Source organism: Molothrus ater, chromosome 2, assembly GCF_012460135.2.
Source record: "Molothrus ater isolate BHLD 08-10-18 breed brown headed cowbird chromosome 2, BPBGC_Mater_1.1, whole genome shotgun sequence".
Taxonomy (NCBI): domain Eukaryota; kingdom Metazoa; phylum Chordata; class Aves; order Passeriformes; family Icteridae; genus Molothrus; species Molothrus ater.
This window is the reverse complement of record NC_050479.2, coordinates 32,330,803-32,343,244: the sequence shown is the minus strand read 5'-3', so window position 1 is coordinate 32,343,244 and position 12,442 is coordinate 32,330,803. Positions and strand designations below refer to the sequence as shown.

The following is a 12,442-nucleotide window of genomic DNA, read 5'->3' as shown; positions in this document are numbered from 1 at the left end:
TATAACTCTTTGGATGTGGCCATCCAGCCAATTCCTTACCCATCTAACAGGCCAAATCAAGACAGAAGACCATATCAAAGCAGAAGTCCAAGTAGTTGATTTCTACACAGAGGGTAAGACAGGTGGTGAGGAAAGCCTGCACAGGAGTAATAGACTCTGCTGTGCTGCTATGATCTAATTCAACAGGTCATATTCATATATATATATATACATATTCATGTATGTTTGATTTCCACACTTATCTGAACAAAGCATACAGACTCCTGAAGACAAGACTGTGCAGGAACTTTGTAGTCTTTGTGCTTGCCTGAAGATTGAGGCTGTCTAGAGAGCTAAAAAGGGAAGCAAACCTCAGTCTCTGCCATAACGATACATTTTCATTCCCCTCAGCTCATTTGCTAGTTTTGGAACCTGACAAGACTATTGTGAGTTTCCTTTCATAAGATTCATGAAATCAGCTGGTGTCTGAAAAATAAAACGCCTTTGAATTCCTTGAGAAGGTGTTCTTCATTTTGCTAGTGGTAACTTTAACATGTTAATTGCAAAGCAACTTCTTCAGTAGAATAGATAGCAGATGAAAATAGACCAGAGGGGAAGCTGCTAACCGAACGTGTTCTGCAGCCATCCCAACTTCCCCCCTGTTCTGTGTATGCCAACCACAGCCTGCTGGCCTCAGACTGACTGTTAATCTTCACAGCTGCACCTCCACCCTCTCCACAGAGCTAAGAGACAAAACCAGAAACAGCTGGGATTAAGTGGAGAAGGTTCACTCTGAATGCCATGTTTGCAGTAGGACAGGCATGTGATGGTAAATGTTGATAAAAAATATGAATCCAAGAGAAGACAGTGTGCCAGTGTCCAGCTTGGGGAGTTTTCTCTTGATTGTAACGCCTTCTCATGCTGGAGATGCTCATGGAAAGACTGACAAAACTGTGATAGTGCTGATATAAATGCTGCCCTGTACTATTTGGAATAAAAGGTGCCTTTTCATTAGGACTGCTTCTTTCCCTCTGTGCCCGCCCTGCAGCTGCCAGGAGCTGGAGTCTCTCAGTTCCTTAGGCGATTGCTGTATGTTACAGGTTTCCCTCACATCCTAGAGATGTTTCTTAAACATGATACTTTGTAAGGTGAAGCTGCTTTTATCCAGATTCCCTGTCTCCAGGCTGTGGTAGGGTCATCAGGCTTTGGTGTGTTTAACTGCATCCCGACACTGCAGCTGCTACTGTTAGGTTTTACTGTTCACAAGAAAATTCTTGCATTACTAACCACTCTCTTTCCCGTCAGGACTCCAGTGTTTTGGGTTTTATTTGTGGAATGATGTAAGAGCAGTGCTTGGCATTTCTCTCTTCTGGGTGAAGGATCTTAGTCCTTCCCATAGCCATTTCTTCTGGCAGAACTTCATCCCACAAGAAGGCAGACTGTCCAGCAGTCTGGACTAGAGCAGGAGCAGGACAAGGTATATTCAGAAGCTGACCTGAGCTGTTGTGCTAGTATTTTAAAATAACTGTGCAATGTTTTTGCCACTAATCAACGGCAGTTTTCTTCCAGCACATAAGAAATGGAGCAGAAAGACTGCTAGAAATCTTTCCAGAAAGGAGAAAGCACTGGAGGGTGGGGAGAGTTACATCTGTCTGTGAATGTGAAGCGAGAGGCCTCTGCAGTAGCACTGTGGGTTGTACACAGAGTTTTGGGAGTCCTTGAGAATCTTGGCTTGTGGTTTAGTTGAAGCACTGAGCTAATACTAAGGCTGGCTCTTAAAGACTATGCACCCATTCATTTATTTCAGTGACTGGCTTTTGGAACAGGCAGATACCACTTTCTAATATGTCCAGATCAAGGTCTGTATTTCAGCCTTGACATACACTGTTCCCTTACCACTCTCCAGCACTACTGTAGTCCATAAATGAATTCATTCACACCACCATAATTTTCAGTGCATTGCTAAGGGTGGCCATCAGCCTGAGGGACATTAAAACTTGCATGTTTGTATTTTCAGTGTTGTTGACATTTTTTTTGGTACTTTTGTTCTGTGATTGACTAACACCAGTTTCTTCAGCTGCCTGTTACAGAATTATTGAGATCTTCCTAGACCTTGCAAGCAATACATTTTCTTTCCTGCAACCTGGATATTGCACTGTTCCCTCATATTATTTTCTACAAAGAGGAAAACTTTGGTCAGCCAGAGGAAGATCAGCTTCCAAAAAATGTATTTGACTTGCTCAGTTGTTCCAGTGTTTCTGAGTAATGAACATGTGTTACTTTTAAACAAACAATACTGAAAAAAAATCCAATTATAGTAGTAATTTTAAGTGTGAAAAACAGAATAGTTAAATTCTGATGTACAGCTGGATCTTCTTAGTTCCTAAACAGCATAGATCCAACTGTTTCTTCCTTTTCTTGTGAATTAGTGACACAGATAAATTGTACCATAGAGACTAATACAGTTCAGACATGAAAACATTTCACTCTTCCAGTATATAAACAGTTCAAATGCTTTGGATACATCAGTATGCAATTCCAGTTGCCCACTAATAAGAGGTCAGATGAATTATATATGATAAAGGCAGGGTACTGCTATATAAAGCAGTTACAGATGGACCAATGCATTAACAGGCTGAGTTCTTAGTGCACTTAAAAGCTTTTAAACTGGAAAAGCTATTTTTCCAGCTCAGGCAGATTTTTGTCTATTAAATATTTTCTTTGAGTTGTCCCCATGACTCCATTTCTCCTTTTTTTGTTTCCTCCAGACATACACGCCAAAACAAATCCCAGAGCCCTCATCAGCCCTGCACTGCAGGGAGAAGTCTGGATAAGATCCCCAGCCTAGGCAGTAAACACAATGTGATAAGCAAGTAGCTGTCACTGTCACCCAAGGGCATCCTGGGTGCCCACTGCTGTCCTATTGGGGGGAAGGACTGAACATCAAAGTCAGGTTTCTGCAGCAGTAAAGTAGGGCAGATGAATACAGGAAAACATTTTAATAACTATGTATTATTAATATCACTAGCAGGCTATTAAATCACCCATACAACAGGCATTTAATGAAGGGAAATATGTTGTTTGAACATTGTGTAATTGTCAAACTGACTCATCTGGCATGCTTTGCTTCTTGAGCTATGACAGTTTCGTGAGGTTGCCAGCAGAACTGAAAAGGTTGGCATTTCACTGTGGAGATTCAGAATCATCTTACAGCTGAAGCTACAAAGTTGTATTGGAGACAGCTAAATTCAGTCTGCTTTTTTTGTGACAAATCTTTATACTGTCTTCATCTGTCTACCTGTTGGTTTCCCACTCTATAAAGACATTGTAACATTTTCTTCCCCTCAATACTTCGTCTTTTTAGGGTATAAGACACAGCCCAATTACTGCAGACCTAAGATATTGTTTTAAATTTAACTTTTTGTCAGATTTACTAGCTAGTGCATTGTTAAAAGGCTAGTCACAAAACCCTTTGCATCTGCAATTTAACTTTAATTTGAAATTCAACTTTGAAGGAATCAATATTTAGTAGGTTTTTGCAGTTTGACTAGATCTGCTTATGTAAGGAAAACAAGCTTTTCCACTGCTGCATTTAGACTAAGAATGAATTTCGCAAGGCTTTAAGAAAGTGGAAGAAATAGGATATATGTATAGGATGTTAAACATTTTTCTAGCAAGAAGAGTCCTGAAGAAATGAAATACATTCCATGGAATCCCTAAGTATATAAAATACCCAATGTAAGTATCACCATGTGTCCTCTTGACAAATTTCAAACTTTCAGAAATACCTATGAAGGTATTCTGACTTCCTAAGAAGTCAGCATTTTTTTTTTCCATGAAAAGCAGTGGACTAAAGCTATCTTGGCAAAATCAAAAAGTAGAGTCAGGGATTTGATGGAAGTCAGTTTCTTATTCAATCAAAGCCCTTATTTTTTTTTCTTTTCCTGTTTTTTTTTTTCATTTTGATATGACATAATATGGCAGAAAAGTTGAGCAAGAAGTGGATTTTACTCCTCCAATATATCTCAAGCATAATTTAATACTCTTCTGAAGCATAGTAGATTATTAGAGCGTGGGTCTGGGCCCTAATGGGTAGTGCTCTTAAGCTCTACCTAGTAGCAAAACATCTGCCTTGAGTGAAAGCAGTAAGTTTTGCTTTACTTTATTTTATGGGGGCTTATCCTTAGAAATAGTCATAGCAAGTAAAATGTACATTGCAGCAAAAGTAGAACTGGTTGTTTAACAGAAATAATGTGACAGACATGAACAGAATTTAGCCCTGGCCTTTGCTACCCTACAGTTTTGTAAAATACTCTGGGGAGCTTATGTACAATCAGTGAATCTCTCCCCAGTTCTTATCAGCCAGAGTCAGTTGGTCAGGCCGGTGGTGCACAAGGCAAAAGTTTGGAAAAGATGCCGAGGTACCAGATAAAAAAATGATACATGTCTTCAGAAAATTAAAAGATGCCCCCAGCTGCTTTTTGTGTATTACCCAGCCTTGTTGATGTGCACAGGGGGATGATGAGAACACCCCAGAAGTCAAGATTTCAGGGAGATGAGGCACTGGAAAGCCTCATCTCAGACTGCAGTCTGTATAGGCATGGAGCTTTTCATCCCTCTTGGTACTGGGACAGCTTTAATGCCCAGCAGTTCTCCAAGTGGGAAGATACACAAAATCAGGCACATCAGGTAACTACTGCACAAAGCTCTGGGCCAGTTCAGTGTTTGACCATATTTTGATCTTATTTCTTGTGTCTTAACAGTGATGCAGAAATTCAGTGTAAGAGAAAAATAAAGGTAGTGGTGGAGAATTTTTTTTTTCATGGACTTTTACCAAGAAAAAAAGAGCAAATATGTGTGCTCTAAAAACAACAGTTTTGGCTTTATCTTCTGTCAAACTGCAGCTTCTCTTAGCTGCTAATACATGAGAATATCATCACAGTTTGTGTTTCAATTGCTGCCGAAGTGTGAGTATCAGCATTAAAAAGAGCTATACTTTGATCATTGTGAAATCTTACATTAAATTTGTGCTTCTTTGTAACCACTGAAAGCAGTCACACACAGGCTGTGTTTTACATATTTGTTCTTTCATTTACCAGAAGGTATTTTCACATCAAAACAGTGTCATCAGCTGGAATATACAGTGTATATTTGCCCTTGCACTTCACAGAGAAGAGGTGGAGCAGTTTGATTTATTAATAAACCAAAGAGCTTTTGCCATAAATCAGAATTCATCAGCTTTTTTTCCTTACATAAACTACTATTCTAATTGGATTTTCACTCCCAGATATTATCTTGGTAAAGACCATAATCACATATTTCAAGTTAATTGTAACAGAACACAAATATACAGACAGATTTAATGATAAAGGACTTTTAGTTCCAAAACTGAGTCATAAATGAAAAGCGATCAACAAACAAAGGAAGGAGAAAGACAATATTGCATTGCATGGTACTGATGGGGAGGTTGGGTGCATGTAGTCCTCTCTGATCTTGACAAGATCTGTCTTTTTTTGTGAAGACTTTCGGAGGCTCTAGATTTAAGTACTTTTTTATTAATCTTTATTTGTGAAATATAAACCTTAGTGGCAGGTTTTCTTATCAGAAAGGGAGCTCAGCTGTCTTAGAAGGTAATGTGTCCAACCACACTCTCTCCTGAGTTCAGCAGCCATACAAAACCTGCATTTCATTACATTGGGGTTTATGATTAGGTGTATCTAGGATTCCCTCACAGACATTCATCAAATATGTTAGGATTTATTTCTTTTCTTTTTTAAGACCATTGAATAAAAATTTGTGCTAAATTAAATGTATTAGATATATATTATGTTATAATAAGGAGAAAAGAAATGCTTCCCATTCCATCCAATTTATAAATGCAGTTTAAGCTACAGTGGTGAATATTTGTAGATTATTTTTCCTTTACCTTTTATTTTTTTTTCTTCTGCCAAGGAACATACTGGGGCAAGGAAGGAAAAGATCATCTGGGACAACAGGCAGGTGTTATTTCTTGCTAAGGCTCAGGTTCTTGACTGCCAAGCTTGGTGTAATTTGAGGAGTCTGATTCTCAGCAAAGCAGTCTCAACTCAGAGCTGTCCTTTGTTTTTACTACTTTTTTTTCTCCTTGTTTACAGGCTGAATTCTGCACGTCAGAATTTTTCATTCCTCCAGTGGGCTGTAGCTGTCTCTAAGTGACAGCCCATTTTCACAGTTTTCTTTATCATCTCGTGTTTCTTGAAAATACAGAAAAGGTTTTCAAAAGTCTCAGGTGTGGGTGGTTTGAATTGTCACATATATAGTGTAAGTCTGTCTTTCTTCCAGGTGTAACCAGCAGAAAAATGGAGGGTGTTGGTTTTGATCCTGACATATCCTCTAGTTTCTTTTATCTCTTACTCAAAATCTGGTTTCTTTCACCTGAATAGAGTCAACATCAAAAAACCCCGGAGACACCTGTGTGTTTCAGAGAAACTGGCAATAAGATTGTGTCTGTCCTGTGATTACTGGTTCTGTCAACTATTCTCACAAGTTTACTCTAAAAAGTAGTGGTTGGGGTATCCAGCAGCTCAGCAAAACCATTATAAAATATAACATATGAAGTGCTGTCACTATTGAAAACTTAATAATATAATTCACTATTAGTTCTTGGCTTCAAATGCTATGTAAAGCAGTTTTATAGAAGTCATCTTCACTGATGGAGATAAACAGCCTTCTCTGCAGCACCAGGATCAGATATTTCTGCTTTCAATGTGTAGTTTGAGCTAGCAAAAAAAGGAGAACCTTGATTTTTATTTAACAAGGTAATTCTGCTGTGATAAGATGTTTTTTCTCAAACACAACAAGGTGCTAACTACAGGTAAACTTAAATAGTCAGCAACAATACCAGTTTCAGAGTAACGAGTTAGACAATCAAGAAGGTTTTTAAGTGATAATTAAGAAAAAGTTATTCTGCCAAATGTGTAATTTACTATAGTAGACTAATTCATCTCAGTTGGCATAAAGCAATTAAGTAGGCTTGCTAATATTTCAAAAGCTCCTGTTAGCTTTTTGATAATTGGCAGTGTATTGACTTACATTGTTCTAAATTTTCACTGGCTTCACTGAATATGAAGGATAATGATAATGTTTAAGATTTTGAGATTTTTCAGGTAAATTTCATTTTTCCACTGCAGATCAAAATCATTTGGCATATTCCAGTTGCAGAACAGAAGTGATCCTTGTAAGGGATATGTTGGGAGGCATCTTTGGAATTTTTTTCCCCAGGTTCCTTTGATTTTCAGTGCCAGTGGTCTGCATCTTTGCTTTCATTGCCTTTGGAAAAAAATTGGACTTTATCATATTACAAAAATTAGAAAAGAAAGTGATTTTGGATATAATTTTCATGTCTTTGCTCTAAATAATGAACTGTCTTATTATTCTAGGACTCAGAATTTGACCCCTTGAAGTTCACCAGTGTGATTGAATGTGAGAAGCCAAACAATGACTTAAGTAGGTTTCGAGGTTACATGTGAGTATTTCATATAGTATCCTTCAGTCTACACTCCTTTTCTGTAATATGGAATAAAATAAATGCTTGTTTGCTTTGGGCTGTCTTCTATAAGTTGCATCATCATCACATCTAAATAGGGCTGCATATTTAAGGATCTTTTAGAGGATCCTCTCTTCAAGGTGAGATGGGAATCTCATATTTCCATTCCTTAGGATGGATTTATTTGCTACCTGCAATCAGCTTACACTACAGAAATGAATGTATGAAGCGCTGCATTTACAGGCACTCTTCTCCTTTTCCTCCATGGATCAAAAAAGCCCATCTGCAATTGGGAAGAAATAGAAAACAAGTCAAGAGAGGCAACAAACAAGCAGAATCTGTTGTACACTTTCATGAAGATGGGTCTGTTGGATGTTTCTTTTAATACATGTGTCATTGAGGAAAATCAGAAGGCAGAACTGATATTTCTCTAGCCATGGCACTGTTTGTTTCTTCTCATTCAGGTAAAATGAAATTATTGGCTCACACAATGGGTATGCCTGTACATTACCACATCACCTATGCTCATTTGACTTAATTCTAAATAAACAGAACTACATTAACAGGGTACTCATCTCTGGCCAATCAGTCCTGCTCAGAAACAAATGTTTTAGGATGTGCAAGAACAAATGGTTTAGGATGTGCAAAAGTTTTAGGATTTGCTTCTTATGTAGCCTGGTCTGTAGTGTGAAGGTATGTTGATTGTGGTGGCTTAGGAAATGCACTCTTGCATGACTTATTTTTCTACAGTCTGTTAACCTCAGGGAGAGTGAGAGCCCAGGATACATAATTTCTGCCCAAATTTTAATGATGAGTGTTAAACTGACACTAATTCCATTTCAAATACAATGATTTACCACCCATGTTGATTAGGAGTGATAAGCAGTATTAAATTGTGTAAATGTCACAAGGTAAATTGCTGGAGCTTGGGGAGTTTTTTTATAGTGATGCCATTTACCACCATAGTTACTACTCTCAGATGTCACAGATTGTGTAGGATGTACTGTCAACTGGTGTAAATCAGGACAGTTTCTTTAAACTACATCAAGTTGTAGTGTGGGAAAATGTGTTCCTTTATTTAGCAGCACAAAGCTCTACAGTTCATGTGAAGAAAAAAAGTTTAGTATTAGACATTACTGCATGAGGGTGTGTAATAGAGAGCCTGCTCTACTGTAGACATGCCATTTCCAGATATGGAAATGGAAAGTTTGGCAGCTTTTCTAGTGCACTTTATGTGTGAATCTTAGTCCCCAAAATATTGAGCAGAATACTGTAGAAAGTATGCATGAATTTTTCTTCCATTATATATTTACTTATTTACTCCATGTGGAAAGGGCTGTGGCATGTAAGTTACAGAACCATTTGAATTACATAGAAGAAAACATGGTATTTATTATCTTTTTGATGACTATTGTTTAGTATTGATTATATTTAATCTTCTTTGTATTTTGTAGTTTCACAAATGATGTGAATATGTTTTGACACAAATTTTGAATCTGGCAGAAAGCATCAGGTGATTTCCAGCTCTCATCAGCTATGTTCCAAGAGATTTACAGCTAAAGGCCCATGGGCCATGAGAATTAGAGAGTGGGGAGCAACCCCTCAACAAATAAACTCTCAGTCCCTTAATTTATCACAGAAGAAGACTTCCCCCCCAACTTTTTAGAGTTCCTTCATTAGTATAATGGAATCAGGAGTCTATTTCAAATAATACATTAACAAATGAATAGCAATTAACATATCTAAATTGAAACATGGCATTGTCATGTCAAACTCAGATCTTAATTCTTGTTCAAAATTTTGCTGGTAGCTGCTGCTTGAAATAATGGATCAAATAGCTACCAGCCAATAATAGCTCAACTGAAATGATACCAAAATATTAAATAGGAATCCCGTGAAATAATAGACTTTGAACCGATTCATATGTAAAAGCTGTGCTGAAACATTATTACCAAATTTTCCTAGACATTTTGACTACTTAGTAGGTTTCCAGTTTTGATTCAGATTTTTTTTTTACTGTATCAAATGTGGTCTTTGGTTTTAATGTCTGTGCTGACAAATCTTTCAGGAAATAGAAATATTTTTGTGTGTGTATGCTGTAAACATGTAAAAAATTCTGTTCCCCACAGTTTTCCTGAAACAAAATCACTATAGGTAGCCAATGTAGCAGAGGCAGGCCAGGATAAAAGGAGAAATTATAATGAAGAAAAAAAAACCTGCAAAATGCATTGAGATGGGCCTAGCCCTATCCTGTATCTGAAAAAGTGTACATGCACATCACTGCAGCTGAATTCTTCAGATGCATTGGCAGAATCTGCATTGAACACACTTGGGGTGTGCAGATGCACAGGCAGACTACCAGTTCTATTCAGGTGCTTGCTTTAATTCTCTGTTACAGTTTCTGCACCCCCAAATAACCCAAGCACATCCACTCACTTTTATGTCCCCTATAAACATATTCTCTGTAAGAGGAATAGAACAAAACCTAACATGCCCCCTGCCTATATGTGTCTAGCCAGATTATGTACAGTATGCATGGCAAACATTCAAAAATCCAATTCCAGGTTCCAAAAATAGAAATATTTGCTTTAAAATCTTGTTTGTACCTTTTTGTGTATATATGGGCAAGGGAAAAAGAGAACTTGTAATTGGGAATCTGACTTTTCAGCTTTTTGAAAATAATAATATTAATAATAATAAATTTTATTCTTAGACAAGAATGTAAAATTTTATCTGATCATACCAAAATAAGTATAGCTTGGAATTGTAAGAAGAAGAAGAAGGCTATGAATACATGTGTGTATTTCTATTTCAAAGGTTGTCATAATGTAACAAAACCAAATTAATAGAAAAGCATGTTACAACTTTTTAAGAAAAAACAAATATAAATCTATAGTGATGGCTCTTTAATGTGCTATAGTAACAGATCCAATCCTGGAATAAAAGCCCAAAGCAACCTAGACTAATTTGCATCAATTGAGAGCCAGGAAGTTTCTGACTGTTAATGTTAACTGATATCATGTTTAAGATTGTTGAATATTTTCTTTGGGAGTGTCAAGCCTTGGAAAGTAATGCCAGCTGTACCATTTCCTTTGTAAGACACTTGCTAAACCAAAATTTGAAAGAAAATACTCTCTTTTGAATACAGTTATCATTGGTTACTTGTTATTTAATGCTGGTAGACACATAAGTTAACAAGTAAGTTAACAAGACACATAAGTAACAAGTTGAAACTGTTAGAAAGCTGAATAGAAACAACAGAAAGCTGAAGTGAGCTAATTTTTGCATTGCTGTATTAAACCAGAGGCTTACTTCTGTCTAAAGACTTTCAGAGTACTGTAACATAATAGTAGTTAACTGCAAATTATCTGCCCACTTCTCCTAATTTGTGGTGCATTTGTATTTTAGATGTGAAGATACCACATTTTTGCAGTGTCATCCATGTGAGAAATTGCAGAGAAAAAGAGCATTGCACCCACACTTGCCAGTGCGTTTCCTCACGGCTTAGCCTTTGCATTCCAAGCATCTGAGTGGCTTCAGCCAGACACTGTTCTAAAGAATGACAGAGAAAATTTTCCTTCTTTGCCTGTAACTTACACTGGCCAGAATCCAGAAAGGGGAAAACAGACTCTTCAGCCTTTTTAGCAGGTTTGAGGTTTATAACTCTCCAGGGCTAGAAATAGGAACTATGCTGTCTCTCAAACCAAAGTTTACAATTGGCAGGTTTGTTATCAAAGTGAGCAGTTTTATCTAACTCTAGTTTTCATTATTTTTTAATCCAGACCTTCATGTCTGCAATTTTTCCTTCCTTTTATCATCAGTGTCCAACTGTTTTATGTGTACGTTGTGATACTGAGTCACTGGGAGTGATTGTAGACAAGAGGCAAATGATGAGTTTCCTCCAGCCTCTGCTGGCTTCTTTCTTCCAGCTTTTGATTTCATCCATATTTTCTAAAGGTCTGGTGAGCAACAGTTGAGTTCTCTGACTTCATTTGGATATGGAAAAGTAAAAAGCAGTACCAAATGCATGTAAGGATGAGATGTGCTAAGAAGGCTCAGCCTGTGGGTGAGGGCAGTAGATTGTGGTTTCAACACCTACAGGTTAACATCAGATGTTGCAGAATTGTTTTGGAGTTGTTTTGTAAGCTAAGATAGTAAGAACAAATATACCATTTTATAGAACAAATATACAAGTAATTGTATATGAAGTTTGCCATGTGCAATATACCTTGCACAGTCCACTGTTACTGTGAAGGGTAAAAAACTAACAAAGCTTATAAAACTATAAGCCAGAGCAAGTACCAGTTAAGAAGGTTTATCTCTGCAAAGTCTCATTTATTAACAGGAATCATAACTGTCATTTGGAGATTTTATTGGAAATTCAAACATTTTCACCATTTATAAGAAAGCCTAATGCAGAATTTAGCCTTAAAAATCAGAGGAATGACAGAATCCTGGTAGCAGTGTAATTTTGACAGTATGGAATCATTAAGAAATTATTTCCCATAGTTCAAGCACAGACAAATTGACACCTACTGACATTCTGCCAGAGGGATATTGGGCAGCCCCCCAGCTGATGCTGCTTTGGCAAAAGGTGAGACAGTGGGTTAAGGAGGTTTGCTGGAAAGAACAGAAGTAAAAGCTCTGTTCTTCTGTCTGAGACTGGCAGGGAGGATGGGCTGAGCAGGGGAAGTTGTCTCCTGACTAAAAAACCACCTTTGACTTTCGTGTCAGAATCGCAAATTTGGTGTTACCCACTTCTTTCTTTCTCTGTTTCTGGCCTCTAGTCAAATGTTATCAGTGTGGCTGCTACCTCAGTAGTCAAACCCAATGCTTCTTCTCCATCCCTGCAGAGAAAGGCTAAGCATACTTGTTGAAGCACCAATACTTTCAATATATATGTATATATTTTGAGCAAAGGCTGGGTATAATATATTG

At 37.4% G+C, this 12,442-nt stretch overlaps 1 protein-coding gene across 1 annotated transcript in view; it reads left to right on the top strand.

The window, feature by feature from the left end:
- Nucleotides 1-12,442, top strand: part of ATP10A (ATPase phospholipid transporting 10A (putative)) — a 110,653-nt gene that overhangs the window by 53,074 nt on the left and 45,137 nt on the right. Inside the window, exon 3 of the mRNA XM_036392339.1 lies at nt 7,398-7,483. Within this exon, the coding sequence (XP_036248232.1) occupies nt 7,398-7,483 (86 nt within the window). The remainder of the gene's footprint in view (nt 1-7,397; nt 7,484-12,442) is intronic.